This window comes from Leptonychotes weddellii, chromosome 2, assembly GCF_054177405.1.
Source record: "Leptonychotes weddellii isolate Sample4059 chromosome 2, ASM5417740v2, whole genome shotgun sequence".
NCBI classification, from domain to species: Eukaryota; Metazoa; Chordata; class Mammalia; order Carnivora; family Phocidae; genus Leptonychotes; species Leptonychotes weddellii.
This window is the reverse complement of record NC_138370.1, coordinates 102,711,362-102,733,684: the sequence shown is the minus strand read 5'-3', so window position 1 is coordinate 102,733,684 and position 22,323 is coordinate 102,711,362. Positions and strand designations below refer to the sequence as shown.

General features: G+C 35.9%; 1 protein-coding gene across 1 annotated transcript in view; it reads left to right on the top strand.

Annotated features, from left to right (window-relative positions):
* The first annotated feature begins 533 nt into the window (after positions 1–533).
* Positions 534–22,323, top strand: part of BANK1 (B cell scaffold protein with ankyrin repeats 1) — a 281,977-nt gene continuing 260,187 nt past the window's right edge. The window contains exon 1 of the mRNA XM_081813132.1: positions 534–861. Within this exon, the coding sequence (XP_081669258.1) occupies positions 792–861 (70 nt within the window). The 5' untranslated portion in view covers positions 534–791. The remainder of the gene's footprint in view (positions 862–22,323) is intronic.

The following is a 22,323-nucleotide window of genomic DNA, read 5'->3' as shown; positions in this document are numbered from 1 at the left end:
TAAGCCATGAATTATTACCAAATCTTCAATTTGATCTTCAAAAGTATTTTCAATTTCAAAATGTATATTACTGATTTAGAGATCTTGAGAGAACGGACATTTATATTAAGGCTCTGGGAAAAGTCTTAGTATTTCTGTCTTCAAAGCAAGCAAAGTAAACTCTTATTTGGAGAACCTATTTCAATCCATATCTAATTTTTTCCTGGAACCAGTACTGTCTTGGAGCAGGAGAGGGAAATAAATTTTATACGGGATTTTAAATCACTTTATAGGCTACAAAGTCTGGGCAAAATGAAATATTAAAAACATTCAACTGTATGTCTACATCTGCATCTTTATATCTTTAAATAACCAGATCTATGTATCTATTTCTCCCCTTTCCCAGCAAGTGTCTCCTTCTGGTATCCCTATTTCTTCCAGGAAGTGGGGGCATGGTGGAAGATCTAGCATGGGTCAAGAGTTGGAGTAACAGGCAACGTTGCTCTTAGGTATTCCGGGTGAAAAGGTGGAGGGAACAGGACCAGAAAGTGTTAGGAGAAACCTGAGCAGCCTAGAAAGCAGGCGAGCGCAAGCCCCAGGGCAGTTTCACTTCCTCAGGCTCCCAGCGAGGCCGGGCGGTGGCCCTGTGGCCTGAGCCCCGGGGCTGCGTTTCCGGACCCGCTGGCCACAACCGCCGGAGGTGCTCTGAAGAGGGGCGGTGGCCGAGCGGCGAGCTCGCGGAGCAGCTCCGGCAGCGGAGTCCGAGGCTCGGCGGGCATCTGTCCGCAGGCTGCCTGGCTTCGGCCGCTGCGATGTTGCCGGCGGCGTCGGTGCGCACGGGCGGGAGCTGGGAGCGGGCCTCCGGCGGCCCAGCGCCCCCAGGTGGGTGTTCGCGCGTGCGGGCAGCCGGAGGGGGAGGCCGGCCGGGCTCCGGGGCTCGGCGGCTCGGCGGAGACCGAGCGCCCTTCCCCTCGGCGGTAACTGCGCTGCGGCCGCTGACGCCAGCGCGCCTCGGGGACCGGGGCACCAGGGCTGCCCCTTCTTCCCGCCGCGGTCTGCCGCTCCGTGGCGGGCGTCTTTGAGGGGCAGTCTGGCCGGGACGAGGTGGGAGCGTTCTGTGCTCGGACCCGCGTGGACCGCCGACTTCGGAGTGCTTGGAACTTTCCAGAGCACCTGGGGTAGGGGCCTCCAGTTTCTCCAATCACCTCGGGACGGGTTTTAAAGTTAAGCGCGTTTTTTAAGGTCATGCGTAATTCTAAAAATTCTGTTCACGTGTTATTGGCAAACCGCTTGTCCGGTTTATCTGCCCGGCAGGTAATCCAACCGGGTAAATTGCTGGGATGGACTGTGATCCGCTGATCTGACGGGTTACTCTGTGTAGAGCCTCCTCACTCCGCAGATTTTGCTAACTTGTTAAAAGCAGAAACCGTCAATGTTGTTGAATACGTAAATGGATTTATAGATCAAATGGACATTAAGGCAGTTGCACTCGTTCTTTTTGAGTGCTGCAAATGCGTTTGTGAACTTTATAATGATTATAAAGTGTTCAGTTTTGAAATTTTGAAAAAGCCTTCGCTTGGGTATTAAGATTGCTGGAGTTGTTCACGGTGAGAAATGCAACAAGAAAATCTGAGTGAAAATACTAATTTGCTGAATAGAATTTCTCATAGCTTACCAGCATTTTTTGAGGTAATGTTGCTTCTCTTGGCTAGTGTTTATTTTTAATACATAGATTTTAAAAGACTGCCTTTTTTAAAATGGGAAGTATGTTAGTGACGATTTAAAAGACAAGAAAGGAATTAGAGCCCTTGATATCTTAGTATGTTAACATTTGTGATTTCAGCCTAACAGTTTATTTCAACAGAATGGGCTACAGTTTGTTCAAACTTCTTGATTGAACAGTTTAGCCAGAAAGTGACTTTTATTCCACTTGATAGTCAAGAATACTTTGAGGTACTTGCTATTGTGAATAATGCTAGAGTGAGGTGATCCAACTCATTAGATAGGTGATCCAACTCATTAGTTAGCTCATTCTGATTATTCCTCTTCCTTCTGTGTGTTTTTCCCCCATTTACTTTTGTCCTTCCCAATATGGTATTTATCACTTGTTTCATTTACCTCCTTTGGCCAAGGTAATGAATTTTTTTTTCTTTTTTTCTTTTTTTAAAGATTTTATTTATTTGAGAGAGAGAGAGCACAGAGGGAGAGTGAGAGGGAGAAGCAGATGCTGAGCAGGGAGCCCGATGGAGGGCTCCATCTCAGGATCCTGGGATGGTGACCGGAGTCAAAGGCAGATGCTTAACCAACCACCCAGGCACCCCTGAAATATTTTTCTTATAAGGAACTATCTTTTGATACTAACCCATGCCTAGTCCTGGGTATGAGTAGTCTTCTATGAGAACTAGTTCTGATTAATTCTTTTAACATATGGAGAACTTTTTTGTGTGACCTCTCTGTCTGCTTTGGACAAGCGTTTCCACAGCATGGTAGATTTTAGCTTAACATGACACATTGTGGTAAAGTTAATCCGACTTCATTTTAGAGAAGTGAAAGCTGAGACCCAAGTAGTGATTTTCCCATGGTCCCATAACTAATCATTATTTGAAGATCATCTATTCATCACTTCACCAACAATCTTTTATTCCCCTACAAAAGTTGTGTAGTAATATGAGTATAAAACGGTAAACAGTTTCATGCCTATGAAGATTTTATATATCTAGCAGTAGGTGTATGGTATATTATAATGATACCTGTGTATGGTGCCACCAGAAAGATCAATGAGTATCCAACTTGTCTTTTAATGGAAGCAGGAAAGATATGATAGCCTGTACTAAAACAATGTAAAAATGTTGCACAATAGATGAAAATTCCATTTAGAATGTATTTTTCTGGTTTATATTTAACTAGATACTGTCCTCCGATGTCCAAATGAGAAATTTTTCCTTTGCTTTATCCCAAAACTAGTGATTTTAAAAACAAATTTAATTTTAACTGCTACCTTCAATAAGGATTGTTTATTTATTAAAGCGCAGATTATTCCCCACTCCATAGTTTTTGTATTTTTTATAAACATTATTTGATGCCTTCGATGAAGAGAGTTAAATAAATTATTAGTTTAAAAAGAGAAGGCACCTACCCTGTTTCACCACATGCTAGATGCTTATATATAACTCGTGAGGGACATCATAGTTCTCTTTGTCTTGAAGTTCTTGAAGATTTGAAGCTTTTTATTCTGAGAGCACTCTTCCAACATAGCAAATAACCTTGATTTCTCATTCCAAGGAAATACCCTGGTTCTATTCTGATGACTGGTAAAACTTGCCTCCTTTAGACCAGCTGGAGATGTTCCGATAAGGTTACTTAAGCTGAGATTTTAAAGAGAGGTAGGTCTCTTAGGGCACTTTCATTTTAACGTGGAATAATTCTACAATATCTAATTGCTTAAGAGTTTTAGACTTAAACGGCAGTGTATGTGGTGCATACTTGGAATATCAGAGGGAATTTTTTCACAACACCAGTCTGAAAGATTGTAGGTGATCATGCCCTACTTATGATGGCCTCTGGACTCAGACTGCCTCACATCAGTCTAGCTTTATTACTTACTTGCTGTTTGATCTTGGATAAATAACTAAATCTGGCATTATCTCAGTTTATCCATTTAAAAAGCGAAAGTGGAGAGAACAACAACACTTATTTGAGAGAGTGGTTTTGAGGATTAAAAGAGAAAATGCATGTGAAGTGATTTTCAGGGTGCCATAGCAAATAGTAATTGCTTAATACATGTTAGCCATTATTTTAATTCTTAGGTCGTTGGTCAATGGTGCCATACTTACATATAAAAGATAGTTTTTATTGAGAAAACAAACTCTGTTGAATTGGGGGAAAACTTGAATGAAGCCATCAAGCTCCCACATGAAACAAATGAGGGAATATGGCTTCCTGTAGAAAGATACTGCTATATCCTTGGAGAAATATTATGGTTAATAGTTCTGAGAGGAGCAAAAAAAGAACCCACAATGAGAACTAAGGATAAATTGATTAAAAGGGCATTAGACTAGGGCATTTACAGGAAAGAATAAAATTGGAATTTAATAGGACAAAAATGAGAACATGTTTTATTTTCCCGTATCACAGAGTACCAGTTGTGACCCAGTTAAAAAATACGTATGTAAATATATGTGGAAAAGTAAGGATCACGCTGAAAATTACGGGATACTTCATTGAATTATAAGAAGATAGAGAAGCTACTTTACCAAAATATTTACTGCTTGGTTAAAAAAAAAAATCCAATATAAAGAATATTATTCCTGCCAAATATAAGTTGCAGGTTTTAAGAATTTAAATAACTGTCACCTGATTGCCTGAGTTACATTGCTATTTTATTATTTTATATATTATAGAATATCTTACAGTAATTTCAGATACAGCTATGAAATAAGAATAGGAAGGGCAAACATTGCAGAAGTTATTATTTAAAAATAAGTTGTTATATGGCCTTGTAATTCTTTGCTGTTCTAAATATAAAGAATAGTATCTAAGTTTCACTGCAGACATTGAAATAGTCCAGGTGGTAAAAATATCAGATATTATATGGAATTATACCCCTCTTGTATTTATTTTTCACTCAGAGAAAAAGAATGATTTTTTTAGACATTTACCACTGAACAGAAATTTCTTTGTTGTTTTCAAGTGCTCCACATTGAAATAATCCAAAAAGATCACTTCCCTTTGTAATCATGAGAAGTAATTTTTCAATCCCTTGTGGTCTTTTATAAGATTTCTTGTGTATCCAGTTAATTAAAATAAGTTATGTTTTATCACACTGTGTGTCGTATTTTCCTTTCTTTTAAGCTCTTATACTGCTTTTCTGTATTCGTAATTCCCATGCTTTCATTTTTAATGTGTTCCACTTTATAAAGAGATTCTAAAAAGTATAAAAACAGTTTCTGACTTGGAATTTCATTTAATGTATGCCTCATTTTTTGGTTATGATCCATGCTGAAGACTAAGTCTCACCCTTTGGTAAGGATCAATATTCCATTCATTTTTTGTTCTAACTTAGCCATAAGAAGGATCATGCCTAACTTTCAAAAAAATAACATAGTGCCAAGACCACTTAAAATCCTGGCCTTCTTTTAAGACTGCATTTATTGTGTTAACTACTTTCAATTCATATGATATGGATATCACGTTACCTTGATAAAGTGAGAGCATCAGAAGATTAGCACCTACTTTGAATAAGAAGTTATATTGTTCAGTACAATTATATGAAAGTATGTAGTAATTCATTGTGTTATTTCTTTTCCTACAAGAGCTTTTCTAAACTATTAAAGCTGTAACTTCTAAGTCATCATATCTTTTTAGGGAAGGGATAGAGAGTGGGGAAGAAACATACCATATCAAAGTGGTATGATTCTATAAAATCATGTCACTAGAATGACAAACTGTACAGTATTTCTTGAGACTGTGTGAAGAATCCCTAAGATTTACACATTTTCCTCATTGGTTGATCACATTTTATTTCGATTTAATAGGCTGATATAAAATCTCAGGAGACAACTGCATTTTAGTATGATTAGTGAACTACTGGGTCACTAATAAGAAAGTCAGTGAGATAAAATTGAAGCAAAATTCCACCTTCATTTCAGTTAATGAGATAATTTCCTTAATTCTCTCATCACTTTCAATAAAACTTTAGAACTTTCACTACTCCAGGCACCTCTCTATAGACCAGAGACCCATTCTTTATCATGTCCTGTCCATCTGTACCCAAACCATGTATCATTCAGATTCTTGGAAACAGTCACTTGGGTCAAGAACGGGCACTAGATTCAGAGACAGCTTGCTGCTTTTGCCTACTGGCCAACAATGAGTGTTGTCTGGCTCTTGCAGATTTGTTGGACTCAACAAAGCCTTTCCTTTCAAAAAAAGAGAATGAGACTGTTGTCAGTGGAAGGGTAATGTTTGATGACACACAATAGAGGATGACAGCCAGTTGACCCTTGTCCACAATGGATGATTGGAAAGATGAGTTGAGGGACTTGAGGAGGACTGAAAGGGAGTAGTCTTAGTTTCTGACTTTTCATTTACAGCCCATGTGAGACCCAGCTGCACTTGTTTTTCTGATCTGGTCGCCATAAAATGCCTGTAGTATCCTTACAATTACCTTCTTTTTAGGTGACCTAGTTTGAACGAGTTTCTCTTTTTTTGGAGGAAAAGAAGATTTTGGACTATTCTGCCTTTATTTCTCAAATACTGCCTCTTCTGTTTCTGTAAATCTCCTTCTCTTTTAGAAAGTTATTGTTAAAATGATGTCTGCAATGCATCTTCCATCCAAAGTTAAACAATCTGTAAATTATATCTTTCATGCACTGAGAATAGGGTGACTTATAATATAAGTCTAGTAGTCCTCCTGATAAGAATATTTGGAATTATCTTGCTTTATTACTGAAATTTGAAGAAAATCCATCCAGTTATTTTCGTCTCTAAACTTGAAGTCCCTAGAGTTGATGAGGAAACAATTCATTCAAAGATTAATATTCTAAGAGTTAAGCACTGTTAAGTTTAGAATTTTGAATTACGTAGTTGTAAAACTGTATTAACTATAAAATTATAACAGTAGTGTTTTTAAATGTTTTTAGTAGTGTGTTTTCACTTAAAAATTGATTACATACTGTTTTTGGCAAATTTTTAAAATGTATTTAAATTGGGGCATACAGAGTGAGAGAATGCCTATGACATTTATCTTAGTAAAAGAGGAAGCGGAGGTATAAAAGTAGCATAGTTTACTAGCTGTTATCTCAGTCCCCCTGGGGGATTAAGTTTTTCAAAATAAGGACAGCAGTTAAGAAATCAGTATTTATTAAATGAACCATACTTTTCCCAGTAAATTGAAATACAGTTGACCCTTAACATGGATTTGAACTGTGTGGATCCACTTATGTATGGGTGTTTTTTTGTTTTTTTTTTTTTTGATACAGTATAGTACTGTAAATGTATTTTCCCTTCCGTATGATTTTCTTGACATTTTCTTTTCTCTAGCTTATTTTATTGTAAGAATATAGTATATAATACATATAGCATACAAACTGTGTTAATCAACTGTTCATGTTATTGATAAGGCCTCCGGTCAATAGTAGGCTATTGGTAGTTAAGTTTTTGGGGAGTCACAAGTTAGACGCAGTATTTTCGACTGCATGGGAGGCTGGTGCCTCTCACCCCCACATTGGGCAGGTGTCGACTGTACCACCTTTGCCATACGACGAAGTCTTATATATCTTAGAATCTGAATTCTGATTTCTCTATTCTGTTCCGCTAATGTGTTTATGTCCAAGCCAGTATCTGCTAAGGAAAGTACTCCAAGAGGTCTTCTTTTCCATAATTTTCTTGTTTATTATTAGATATTCTTCCATTCTTCCACTTCCATTTAGAGATTATTTTATCTACTTCTTCCATGAAACAAATGGAATGTTGTATAACACCTGATTTAGAGGCATTTAATGAAAGCAATCTAGCCATTTTAAACAGAAAGAAGTTTGATATAGGAAATTAGGTTTTTACCTAATTGATGTAAAGGGTTTGGGAGCAATCTCTAGTCTGGGCCATCAGGAATCATTTTCCTAACAAGGCTATGGAAACCAGTTTTCATGACTGGTCAGGGGGATCTGCTATTATATCACCATCAGGAAGCTGGGGAATCTGAAGGCACTGAACCAGCTGTTGGCACCTGGAACAGACTCGTGCCAGGATCCCAAGAATTTCTGGCTCATGAGCCATCTCCTATTTGCTGGATCTGCACCAACAAAAATAGATGCCTTTCATTCCATTGGAATGGTATTATATTTATATACTTATTTGGGGAGAGTCAACTTTAAATGCTCTTAAATCTTCTATTGGATTAATTTGAGTAGAAAATTCTGTGTATGAAAGGTCTAGGTTTCAAAAGAAATATATAGTAACTTGGTTTATTTAAATCAAATGATAAAGTTGGAAACTTTCCACTCATTCATGTTATAACCACATGAAAGTTGAACTTTCCTGTTGTGGTTCTGTGAACAAATATAATAAGATATTGCTTTCTGTATTTAAAATGTCCTCCCATGTAAATGAATTTTCTTACAAAATTTGTTCTTTGAATCATTAATTGTGACCTTTACATTGAAATTATAGGAAGGAAAATATCTAATGTTTTATTACTTAGTATTAAACTGTATAAGATGTTACAATGAAAAAAAAGCATGCAGTGCCTTTTTAAAAGAAATTTAAGGTAGATCTTTGGATATGCATATAGAATTGCAGTTTAAAATATATCAAGATTTTTATTTGTATTACAGAGCAGTCAAACTAATCTAATCTCTCACCTGTTTTCCTATACATTTTTCCAATGTAACATTGATAAATATTATTTTAAAGACAACTAAATGTGTCCACATTTGTTGACTATCTATACCAATATCTGTATCTATCTATATCAACTCAAATATGGGAACTGTCACTTATTCTGTGACTGAGCAAATTACTCATCTAAAATCCAGTTTCTTTATATCTGAAATAGGTAACACACCTATTTTTGATATAATTAAATGTAATTCTGTTTGTAAAGTGCCTGGAGCATTCATAGCAGGTGCTTAGCAAATGGCAAATGTTATTACTTTCAGCAGGAGATAGTATTCAAATTTCACTTTTATTAGAAGGAATGTGTTTACATGGCTCCTTCTCAGCACTTCTGTTGTCGCATACTTATGAATCTCAAGATGGAGAGCTTTATATAAATGTTTTTTCAGTTCTGTTTAATTTTTCTGATTGCTGTATTAAACACAGTAATATCTCAAATCTGTTTCTCTGGGTGTTCCCTATAGATTGAACTTGTTGAAACCTATGATCTGCTATGGAAACAAATTATATGATTTTATATGTGAAATTGTGTGTTATCTTCAGGGAAAATAGTTAATGGGTAAAGAACACTTTTCTCCCATTTTGAGAATTCTGTTTTTATGTGATATTTAAAAATAAAAACATTATTTTTTTCATTTCTTTATTCTTGAAGATTTATATATTATCCATATATTATCTTGCATCCCCTCTGCCACTCCCCCCAAAGAAAAAAACAACACACACACAGAAACTGGATCATAGTGGAGTTGATTCAGAGTCTCTTAACTTTTGTGATGAAGGCATTTCTAATATCCTCATATAGGTAAAAATAATAGTTGATATAATTGTATAGGTAAAGCTTTAGTGATACTTTCAGAATTGCCTGAATTATGTCTAAGCAATTTATTCCCAAACGAGTTTAAATCTATACAATGTCTCACCTAGATCTTTGAGGGTCAGAAGAATAATAGAAAAGTCCTCCTAAGCAAATTTCTAGTTCTGAGTAATCTATGACTAATTAGAAAGCACTAGTAATTATGGAAAGAAAGGGAGAGCTTTTCTATTTCTTTTGTGAACACTAGTCTGCTGAGAAGTTAGCAATTAACACACATTTCATTTCTGCTTCTTCTTAGGAAAATATAGAAGATTCATTTAAAAAGTATGTTCATATTTTATTTTATTATTTTCAAATATTTTATTACTTTATGACTCCTTAGAATAATTTTCTCATCTGGTGCGTATAAAAATCTAGGCTCCTCATTCTTTAGTTAATTCCGTTACAAGATCTCTTTGTACCTCATGATGAAAAGGGGAAAAAGCATTTGGTAAGACTTGCAGCATAGTGGGTGCCCTGTGACTGATAGTTATCATGTCTGTTGCTAGGTGAGTAAATGGGTGGGCACATGGGACATTATGAAGAGTGACTCATAACTTCTTTTATCTGATGGCCAATACCTGAAAAACCAGAGCTCATACTCCCAGGGCTTGCTTTCTTTAGTACTGTGCTGCTCAAACTGTATTGTGTAGCATGTATGTTCCTTGGAAAAAGTGTTCTGTAAAATAAGTTTTGAATGTGCATACTGGGACATTCCAGTGGCCTGAGAAATTCTGCAATTAACAATGTATCTTCGGGGCACCTGGGTGGCTCAGTCGTTGGGCATCTGCCTTAGGCTCAGGTCATGATCCCAGAGTCCTGGGATGGAGCCCCGCATCCGGCTCCCTGCTCCTCGGGGAGCCTGCTTCTCCCTCTCCCACTCCCCCTGCTTGTGTTCCCTCTCTCGCTGTGCCTCTCTCTGTCAAATAAATAAAATCTTTAAAAAAAAAAATGTATCTTCAATTTCCTCTAATCCATTGTTTCACAAATGTATTTAACCATGGAGTGCATTGTCATCTTAACACTGGTAGAGAAAAAGGATTTTTTTGCACCAAGTTTTCATCCCTGTTAAATGGCAAATAGTTCTTGAGAGAATAGTTCTTTCAAACCAGAGATTGGTAATACTGCTTTTAGCTATGTTTTCCTCAGTGCTCTGGCCACCTTTTGAGTGAGAGGGAGATAGGGCTATATCTATATTAGGAATAGAAACAGAAGAGGGTATAGAGTAGGGAGAATGACATTGGCAGGCTGTGTAGGGCACACATGATTTGCCTATTTCTTTAATTCCCTTATGATTAATTCTAACTATTCAAATGAAGGCTTTGATTGTGGGATGTGCCAGAGAAAATGGGAGGGAAATCAGAGGGGATTATCTGTTGAGGAAAGTAAAGTTCTATGAATGAAATAAAACTGGGAATGTGTGGGGCACCTGGGTGGCTCAGTCAGTTAAGTGTCTGCCTTCAGGTTGTGATCCTGGGGTCCTAGGATCGAGCCCCGCTTCAGGCTCCCTGCTCATTGAGGATTCTGCTTCTCCCTCTGCCCTTGCCCCGCTTATGCTGTCTCTCTCAAATAAATAAATAAAATCTTAAAAAAAAAAAAACTGGGAACGTGCATACGGTATTCTAAATATAAGAGTATTTTGGAGTGTGTGTGCTTTTGCAGTTTGTATTTCAATAACATGTATATGTCCCAACTGAGCAACTGATTTTACAGATATTTTCACATGTCAGACTATATAAAGCTGCCACTATGTCAATAATCATGTAAGCTATGTAAGTGGCCTCACATTGTTCAAATACTGGGATTTATTCATCAAAACACTCCAAAATTAAGATCAATTTGACTATCTGGCCATAACCAGATTGTTTCCATGTTAGAAATGTTTGTCAATGAAACACACCTTTGAAGCAAGCTTAGGTTATTAGGAGTCACCCAAATAAATTACTCCTGAAATATTTTCCTAATGGAAAAAACAGTAACTGATATAAGTGCAGATAGTTTAAGCTGACAATTTTATGTCTTGGAGATTGACAACATTGAATGTAAAAACAACACTTAGGACAATGACTTTTTATTACTCACATAGATTGGATGCTCTTTAAAGGAAGGAGTAGCCAGCCTTTGGCATCCATTTAGCAGAGGTAAGCACATTAATAGATGCTTGCTGATTTTAAGAGTGACAGTAAGTAGCCAAATTAAGATATGAAAAAGGATAAATGAAGTTGTAGCCATTTCTGAATGCCCTAATTCTGAGGTGTAAATCTAATCATAGATAACAACCCTGGTTTTGGCTTTCTTTTTCAAATTGGTTTGCAGAAGGGCTTTCTTTAATTATGAAAAAAAATATTAAAAATTCACAAAACCTTTTACACAAAGATACTTTTAGAGCATTTTCCAATATCAAATTAACTTTTAATCTGATAACAACTGGTTTATTTTTACTGAAATGTCTATAACTTAGAATATTTAGCTTATTAAAATATCTTCTGGGGCAAATAGAAAAAACATGATTAGTGTCTAAAAGCAAATGAAATTTAATATCCTCCTTGTGTATCTAGAAGATGAAATCATTTTGTTTTATTATTCTTTTTTCTAGAATAATATATGCACATAATTGAAAATATGTACAGTGACTAAAAATATAGGAAAAGACATGGTATATGTACTTGTAGTTTTTATTTTTCTATGTTTACTTTTAACAATTTTACTTGTTTAGCTTTGTAGTGTTAATATATTTAATATTTGTATATGCACTTTAAAGTTACAGTTGTATGGCAGTTTGATGACCTGTCATTCATAAATATTTCAATTTTGCTCTCTCTTCATATTAATCTATTGCAGTGTTCAAAAATAAAAGATGAGAAAAGAAAATCCACAATGATTTATTGGATAAAGAGTAGATCATCCTCCATACAAAACTATTAATAACCTAAAGAAAGCCTGAATAGTTTTTTTTTTAAAGATTTTATTTATTTATTTGAGAGAGAATGAGAGAGAGAGAGCATGAGAGGGAGGAGGGTCAGAGGGAGAAGCAGACCCCCCACTGAGCAGGGAGCCCGATGCGGGATTCAATCCAGGGACTCCAGGATCATGACCTGAGCCGAAGGCAGTCGCTTAACCAACTGAGCCACCCAGGCGCCCTGAATAGTTTTTAATAATACAGAAAATACTTATTCACTGCTCTGGATTTGAAGTCAAAACAGCACAGGATTGGGCACCTGGGTGGCTCAGTCGGTTAAGTACCTGCCTTCGGCTCAAGTCATGATCCTGTGGTCCTGGGATCGAGGCCTGCATTGGGCTCCCTGCTCACCGGGGAGTCTGCTTCTCCCTTTCCTTCTGCCTCTGTCCCTTGCACATGCTCTCTGTCTCAAATAAATAAAAATCTAAAAAAATAAATAAAAAGCACAGGCTCAAGTAATGACTCTGTCACTAATGAACCATGTGACCCTCTGATGCCCAGGAGACAGTATGTATATTGATGAGCACATTAATTATTCATGAGAATGATTGGCTAATAATAATAATAACTCAATTAATCTCTCTTATTTTAAGAGAAAAACACTACAGAAATTAAAATTGCTTTCTCTAGGCATTTGGGATTGAGGATATCCATCAACAAAGAGTGGACTGATGCCTCTTTTGTCTTATGCAGGAGTAATTATCCTTTATTCATTCACTCTTTAAACATTTATTCTTGATCTGTGCTAGGTTCAAGAAATACATAAAAAGGTGGCTCCAGCCCTCAGGGACTGTATTTAAGTGAAATAAGGATGGGAAAAGCTGAATGGCACTATTTCTTTTTATCTACACTCTAATTGAACATCAGATGACTCAAAAACCTTCACTGCTGAGATCTGAATAATTTAGTTATGAGAACTAGTTAGCAGGGTGAGCTATAGCTAAGAGTGTTTACTGTGACTACTCGGGGTGACTCTTGATGCATAACTTCTGTTCCAGAAAGTCACTACTCATTTCAGAATGCAGTCATGAGTACAGTCCCCTGGGACAGAGTTTTGCAAATTTCAGTCATTCTCAAAAAACCTTCCTCAAATTTTTGGCCACTGTACCCTCTTGTTTAAGAAAAAATTTTCTTTAACTTTTTTTTAGCTTAAACATACTTTAAAGGAACATTTATATCACTACCATAAATGAAAAATCATTATCACTTGCCCTAAAGAGAAGGTGACCATACAAATAAACAGATTGAAAATAAAATGTTGAAAAAATTATAGGTAAGGACAGGTTCTGGGCACATAGGTCAACCTCTGATAGTGTTAGAGTTCATGAAGTCACAAGAGCTTCAATCTAAAACACTGTCCTTGACTGAATCAGGATTGAAGAAGTATTCTAAAGTGAATGACTTTCTCTATGATTCCCTGTCACTATGTCTCCAAGAGTTGGCATCCCACCCACTAGCAAATGCTATCCTCCAAAGGCCAATTTCACATTACAGAAGATTGAAATGAAGTTTTAGTTAGCACTTATAGGTGTCAGGAATGATGATAAATTCTCTGCATAGTTTATCTCATTTAATTCTCATAACAACAGTCTCACAACAACAACAATTTCATAGGTGGTATTATTCTGTATGTTGCAAGTGGGGAATCCAAGCCCAGAGAAGTTAATTATTTGCTTAAAGATGGCTGAATTTGGATTCCAAGACAGCCTGACTCCAAAGCCTGACCTCCTAGCCACTCTGTAACTCTCTGAAATGAACTCATATTATTCTCACACAAACACATGTGTACACTCTTGTCAGAAAAGCATTCCTCCCATATGGACATTTCCATTTTTGTAGTCAACGAAGTAGCCATGTATATAGAAAGTCATTTTAATAGAAAATGAGAAACATAAAATATGATATTTTATATCATATTTTATATATTAATATATATATTTATATAATATGTTATATATATTTATATATATATTTATATATTTATTATATATATATTATATATTAATAGGCCAACATTGAAACATTCTTTACAAGGGATAGAAGAGGCAACCACAGTTTCTAACTAATAATTGTAAACTTTTAGAAAGTTTTGCTGCTTTCAAGTTCCTTAGAGGTGAATGAAATAACAGGAAGTGAAATATCTACAACATAATGCTAGAAAAACAATGTCTTTAATGAAGGCCATTAGGGTATTTAAAATCATCCAGACTAATACAGATGTGATTAAAATATATTGCAAAATGCCTGCAATGAAGAGTACTCTAAAAATGCAAGGCTAATAATTTGTATCTGCCTAATGCTTTGTGTCCTCAAAGGAATTTTCAAATTCTTACTAATTGACTCTTCAGAAAATTCTTCTAATGTATCATTTACTTTGATTCAATGAGAAATCTAAACAATGATCATTTAAACTATTTAATCAGGGTTATCCTGCAAACACTCTGTGAGGAGAAGCAGAAAGTATACTTGCACATACAACTGTTTTACTTTAGAGGGCTTTAGGAAAGGAAGAAAAGGAACGAGAGCTGAAAGTAGTGTTCAGATGTTTGGTAGACAAAATAATGGCTCCCCTAAGGTGTGTACATCTTAATCCCTGGAGCTATGAATACGGTAGGTTACATGGCAAACAGAATTAAGGTTGCAGATAGAGCTAAGATTGCTAATCAGTTTACCTTGAGATGGGGAGGTGATCATGGATTATCCAGGTGGGCCCAGTGTAATCACAAAGGTCCTTACAACTGAAAGAGAGAGGCAGTAGAGGGGAACCAGAGACATGGCAGCATGAGAAGGACTCAGCCCAATTTTGCTGGCTCAAAGATGCAGAATGGAGCCAGGAGCTGTGGATGGCTTCTAGAAACTGGAAAATGCAAGTAAATGGAATCTTTCCTAAGGCCTCCAGAGGAACATAGCCCTGCCAACTTCTTGATTTTAGCTTAGTGAGACCCGTTTCAGACTTCTAACCTTCAAAACTGTCAGATAATAAATTTGTGTTGCTTTATGCCACAAGTTTATGGTGATTTTATGTAGCAGCAATAGGAAATGAATGCAGATTTTTAAACACACGTGGACACCACAAGGACAAAGAGTAGCATGAATACCACAGATCGGGCCATATCCATCAGACTTCACATGCCATCAGTCTAGTTAAAACATGATATAACCATGAGGAAATAAGCTTTTATAGAATATATAAACAGTATATCAATATTACCCTTAGGTGGTTATCATTGGCAAGATATATGCTTACTCATTATTGGAACATCTCTCTGGAATTCACTATTGTTTTTATAGTTAAATAAAAAAGGAATTCCCATTATTGTTTGTTCACTTTTGGTGTTTTTACCAGTTTAATAATCCTTATCATTAATCCTACTGGATGCTGTCGCTATTATAATTCTTACTAGTACCGATCTGTAAGCTTCGGCAAGATATTTACTTTCTCAGTGCCTCAGACACCACCAGTGCAAAATGGGATAGGAAGAGCACTTGTTCACAGGATTGTTACAAGGTTAAAAGAAGTTAATTCTTGTAGAACACCAGAACAGTCATCGGCACGTATTAGGCACTAGCTATATTTAGGTAGCCTTTTTTATAATTATCATCATCATTGTCATAATCACTGCTACACTTATCAGTAACTGCTGAATGCCAGGACCTACTTTGACATACAGGCTTCAGATTTTCTCTCTAGGAATTAGGGATCAGTATTTCCATTTTTTCAGGTTAAGAAACAGAAACAACTTAACCAGGCTGAGGAGTGAGGACTGTTCTATCTGGCTAAACTTCTTCTAGGCTTAGTGCTAGATGCCATCTGCTTCCATTACATAAAGCCTTTTCTGTCCCAACCCTTCGAAGGACAAAGATACTCTGAGAGACAACTGATTTAGATGTGCACTCCTTATAAAAGGTCACTAATATTGTTTTATGGTCCTACTGTATTTAATATCTGAACATGAACCATCTTAAACCCTGATAGAGAATTATTTTGAGACTGTTTTCTCCTAATGATAAAAATTTGGTTGGAGCCAGGCTGGTTAGCCATGAATAGAACCATATGTAATAATTTTTAAGGGTATTTTCTTATAAAAGTAATATGTGTGCATTGTAAAACATGTGAAAAATAGAGAATAATATCAGAATAAAATTATAACAGTCTTCCCCTCAGAAATAGTGTTGCTAATATTTATCTTGAATTATATAAGTTTGTGTGTGCCTTCATAAAAGAGTTCACATTGTATACATGTTTTTTTTTTTTTAAGACTTTATTCATTTGACAGAGAGAGACACAGCGAGAGAGGGAACACAAGCAGGGGGAGGGGGAGAGGGAGAAGCAGGCTTCCCGCGGAGCAGGGAGCCCAGTGTGGGGCTCGATGTGGGTCTCAATCCCAGGACCCTGGGATCATGACCTAAGCAGAAGGCAGACGCTTAACGACTCAGCCACCCAGGCACCCCTGTATATATGGTTTTAAAATGTTCAGTGTGATTTGCACATTGATTCATGATACATTTTCATTCTTTTATGTCAAAAGAGACATTTTGTAAAATTTAAATCTTTCACATTTGTAAATAGTTCAATTCTGCATTTTGTGATACTGAAGGATTTATTGATACTTTCTTTCCAAGATAATACTTTTACACTAACCCTAGGATAAATAAAGTCAAAAGATTCTTCAACTACAGGTCTTAATGCAATATTATAATCAACTAATTGTGTTGAGGTAATTTCCAAAAATCCCTTTCCTTTTTATAGTATGTAAGTTCCTTTAAGGGCAGGAATTGTGCTTCACAATCTTTATATCTCTTAAAGTCTGAATAATTGTTTTGAATAATAATCATTAAGTGATTATTAAGTAAATATATGAAAAGGTATAAATGATTATGAAATTGATATTGAGGTATTGTTGTCAACATTATGATACTTACGGATGATTATGGAAAATATCCTAAGTGTCAAAATGCTTGATCTGAAAATCCAAGCAACGAGTGAGACTATAAAATGTTAGAACAGTTTAAATAGGTGATGGGGATTAAGGAGTGCACTTGTTGTAATGAGCACCAGGTGATGTATGGAATTATTGAATCACTATACTCTATACCTGAAACTAATATCACACTGTATGTTAACTAAATGGAATTAAAATAAAACATTTTAAAAAAGAAATTAAAACAAAAATAATGTTAGAGGGGCACCTGGGTGGCTCAGTTGTTAAGCATCTGCCTGTTAAGCATCTGCCTTCAGCTCAGGTCACGATCCCAGAGTCCTGGGATTGAGTCTCACGTTGGGCTCCCTGCTCCGCGGGAAGCCTGCTTCTCCCTCTCCCACTCCCCCTGCTTGTGTTCCCTCTCTCACAGTGTCTCTCTCTGTCAAATAAATAAATAAATAATTAAAAAAAAATAATGTTAAAGCAATGAGGGTTAAGATCAAGAAGGGAAGGGACAATTATGTGTTAAATATGACTGTCTGGAAGTATTAATAATTTAATCTTGTGCAAAATATTAGCCATGGGTAAAATAATTGAACGTGAATTTTTTTTTTTTTTTTTTAGCTTGGGTTTTTGTAACCTAACAAGTTAGTGCCTGGGCTGTTATTTTTCCTAACATGGCACCTGGAGAATGGTAATTAATAATAGTAAAACAGCAATTTTTATAAAAGTTAGTATGAAGTGGAATACTTTTAAAATTGCTTTTACTTAAGTACATACGGTATAAATCCTCCCCCCATCACCATCTATAGTACTTTATATAGTTTTGGATAAGCATCATAAACAAAATACTCACTTTAGAATTATAATCTAAATTTTAGATATATAATTTCAAATATTGTGTTTTTTGTCTGGAAACAGACAATTTGGCTGTATATGACAAACAAAATCACATTGGTGAAATAAGGTAGATTTTGAGCAAGTTAATGATTTTAGTAAATTAAATTATACATATGCATTCATTCCTTAATAAACAACATAAACCATTTGGATTTTTTTTCTCATTAAAAAAGACTAAAATCTTTATATTTTTATATATCAGCAGAACTTAAGAGATAATAATGGTAACTGTAATCATCAAATACGGTAAAAAAAAAAAAGACTACAGTAATTCTCAAACTTGAGTGGACTAAAGAATTACCAGAATTGCTTTGTGTGCTTCATTATATGATGAGTGATAACCCTAATCCTAATTCTTTCCAAGTCCCAATCCTAATTCTAGAGTCCCAATCACAACTCTTTCCAAGTTCCCAAAGTGGTTCTGGTGCAAGTAATACCTTGACCACATTATGAGGAGAGAATGGAGTCACAACGGGGCAGTGTAGCTCTTATCAAATGTGTAACAGGGTTGAGGACTTTTCTGGAGGTGCCCAGGGTTTTGATCCTTTGCCATTGTGTGAGCTCTACCCAGAAGTCATGTTTACTAAGAGCATAAGCCCCAGGAGGCTTTGGGTTGCTTCTGGGCATGGTAGGAGACACACTTTGCTAGGTCTGCTATTTCCTTTTACTCAAGAATGGCTGCAGAGGATGCAGACAACAGGAAGGGGTGAGGGTTTACATGCTTGCTGGTGTTGCTTTCAACAAATGAGTAGACAATTATCCTATTCTTCCTTTCAGTATGTACATATTTCTAGTGTATAGCCATTTCTAAGATATTTTAGAATCCCCATAGTAGATCATGAGATAAACTTCCTGCAGAGGGTTTTGCTAAAGGTGTGTTCTTACTCAGTTATATTCTCATTTTATGACATCATATATAGTTCTGCACATAACAAAACTGTTGAAACACATTAGTGTCTAAATGATAATCAAATATTTGCTTATGTAATTACATTGCAAGATTACGTTAGGATTTGAGAACATGGAGTGTATTTGTCATGTCCTTGATTTATATACTTCAGTAATAGGAACTGAAGAGCATTCATTTGCACAATTAAATCTCCCCTTAAGTCCATGAAAGGAATTCAGGAAGAAAAACAAGCTATTTGGTCATTATTCTTAAGCCATGGCTAGCTGTACTTTTTTCCCCCCACCACTGCCGTCATCTTGCGCTCTGGAAAGAAGAAGTAGAAATGGGGAGTGAGGGAGAGCAAAGAAACAAGGGAATACCAACACAATTTTCTCTTGCTCAGAACTAGGACAGCAAAATTAGATCTGCTAGTGTATCTAAAGGTAATTCTCTTTTTATAATCTGATAACTGATCATATGCTCTTATCCACTGGAAACCTCAAGGAAGAGACTGCAGTTTAACTCATTTTTTCAAGAATATTGCCTGCATTATGACTTGATACCCAAGCCAGAGTTGGTAATCCATGTGAATTTAAGCCCAGCTCTGTGACTTACTCTTGATGCAATCTTGAGAGAGCTTGGGCAAGTCTCTCAAATATTCTAACTTGTGTTTTAAGTTTAAAATTTTGTTTTTAATTGAGTTAAAAAACATTTCTTAAAACTATAACACTATGAGTACCATAAAATTAATGTGAATGTACTTTGTATATTATTAGTACTGAATGGAATTTCAGTTCCTTTGAAGTACGTCACATTTACATTTAAGTGTTAAGCCACTTTCCAGTAAAAGAAAACTCAGAGATTTTTATTGGGAATGGTGATGGGATAGAACAATAAATATCCCTCTTCAATCCTTAAGTTGTTAAACAATTGAGAAATAAAACAAAAGAATAAGGCAGAAAGGAAATCAAATATTGCCTTAATTATTGATGAAGTTGGCATGACTGCTGTGGTGTATATCCGTGAGTTTGTAACATGAAATTTCAGAATTAGACAGAGTTACCCAGCCAAACACAGAAGACCTTGGACAATAGACCAAGAGCTATCAAGAACATATGCCCTTGTATGCTTCAGAAGCTTAACAAAACAACTATAGGTAAGAATTGGGATACTAGTTACAAGCTTATCCTGAATCCTGGTCCCTCTTAATGTCTCCTGGTCATTTAAAGAAGATGCAACTTTTAGATTAGAGATTTACTGAATTATTAGTGACTAATTTAGATTTGTTTCATATTCTGTCTTCATATATTTTAGGATTAGGCAATATGGGTATATAATAAAGTTTAAAATAGTTGCCATTCTGGACATAGTTTTTCAATTGTTATTAATTTCTCAGTGAATTTATCTTTTATAGTCATGGATATTGAGGTACAATCTAAAGTGAAATAAATTTTTAGTGTACTTTTCTATGCATTTGACAAATCCATATAGTTATATAAATTTAGTCTAGTGACATAATTCCTCAAGGATATCCTGTTTCATTTCTTCAAGATCTCTACCTTTAATTCCCTAAATTTGTTTAATTATATGCTTTTCTTTGAAATGAACTTTGAATGTTTGTGGAAAGTACTTTTTCACAGGGCAAGATATTTCCAATATGAATTTCCTTACAACCATATAAAAACTGATAAAACCTTGAGCCTATTGTGACTCCAGTAAATATTCGCCATTGTGGCATTAGTGATACTGGCTGTTATACTGTCCAATTATACTTGTTATACTGGTCCAATTACTCAGAAAAAAACTGGGAAACGTGAGTTCAAATACATCTTCTCTTTATATAAGCCACAAAGAATATAAGGATATTATTGCATGGAAAAAATAATTTGTGAGGCTCATGTTGCCCAGATATGTTTTCATTTTATATTATTAATTTTTTTATTTTAATTCCAGTACTGGTAACATACAGTGTTCTGTTAGTTTCAGGTGTACAATAAGTGATTCAGCAATTCTGTACTTAGTGCTTATCATTACAAGCGCACTCCTAAATCCCCATCACTTATTTGCCCCATGTGTCACCCACTTCCCTTCTAGTACCCAAGAATTTGTTCTCTGTAGTTCAGATTCTATTACTTGGTTTGTTTGTCTCTCTCTTTCTCTCTCTTTTTCCCATTTGCTCATTTGTTTTGTTTCTTAAATTCCACATATGAGTATGAGTATAAGTCATATGAGTATTTGTCTTTCTCTGACTGACTTATTTCACTTAGCATTGTACCGTCTAGCTCCATCTATGTTGTTGCAAATGGCAATATTTCATTCTTTTTTATGGCTGAATAATATTCCATTGTGTATATATACCACATCTTCTTTATCCATTCATCAGTCGCTGGACACTTGGGCTGCTTCCATAATTTGACCATTGTAAATAATGCTGCAATAATCATAGGGGTCCGTGTATCCCTTTGAATTAGTGTTTTGTGGTTTTGGGGTAGATACCCTGGATTGTGGGGTAGTTCTATTTTTAACTTTTTGAGGAACCTCCATATGCTTTCCACAGTGGCTGCACCTGTCTGCATCCCCACAAACAATGCACAAGGTTTACTTTTTCTCCACATCCTCTCCATTTGTTGTTTCTTATGTCTTTGATTTGAGCTATTCTGACAGATGTGAGGTGATTCTCACTGTAGTTTTGATTTGCATTTCCCTGATGATGAGTGATGTTGGGCATCTCTTCATGTGTCTATTGGCCATCTATATGTCTTCTTGATGTTTTCTTAATTAGTAACCTCATTTGTATATTTTAATTATGAAATGAACATATCTCTTTCCACTCTTTCTTCTTTTACTGAAAGTGGATTAATAGCTCAGGTCTTTTCTTCAAATCAAAGTAGACATGTAAGAGATACAACCCAAAGTTCTGTCAAACTGGGAGAATTTGCTGTCACTGTTCTCTTTCAGGGACAGCTATGAATGGGCTCTAATGCAGCAAGCATTCAGTCTGGACTGTTGCCAGTATATTTTCAGACCCATTCAAATACTGCTGTCATGCTTCGTTTTTTCTGTTGACAAGTTAAATAATTCTCCATGAGGCTATAAGTATGTATTTAGGGAAAGGTGGTAAAACAATAGGATCTGGTGTCACGGAAGATTTAGCCACATGCTCTAGAACTTATTGCATACAGACCTACGTGGGTCTGGTTGTGTATTTATTATTTCAATTTCCTAATGGAATATGGTTACTCACAACCAAATGTATAATTTGGTGGGTCATATAATACCCAGTTTATGAATGACCAGTTAGGCTACATAAACACTTAGTGTCCTATAGGCAGACTTTAATGTCTATCTGGCCCCAAGTATAACTCACAAGTTAATTTTCAAATAGAAAAGAATCATTGGAAGAATAAAGCATGGTCTTTTTCCAAAA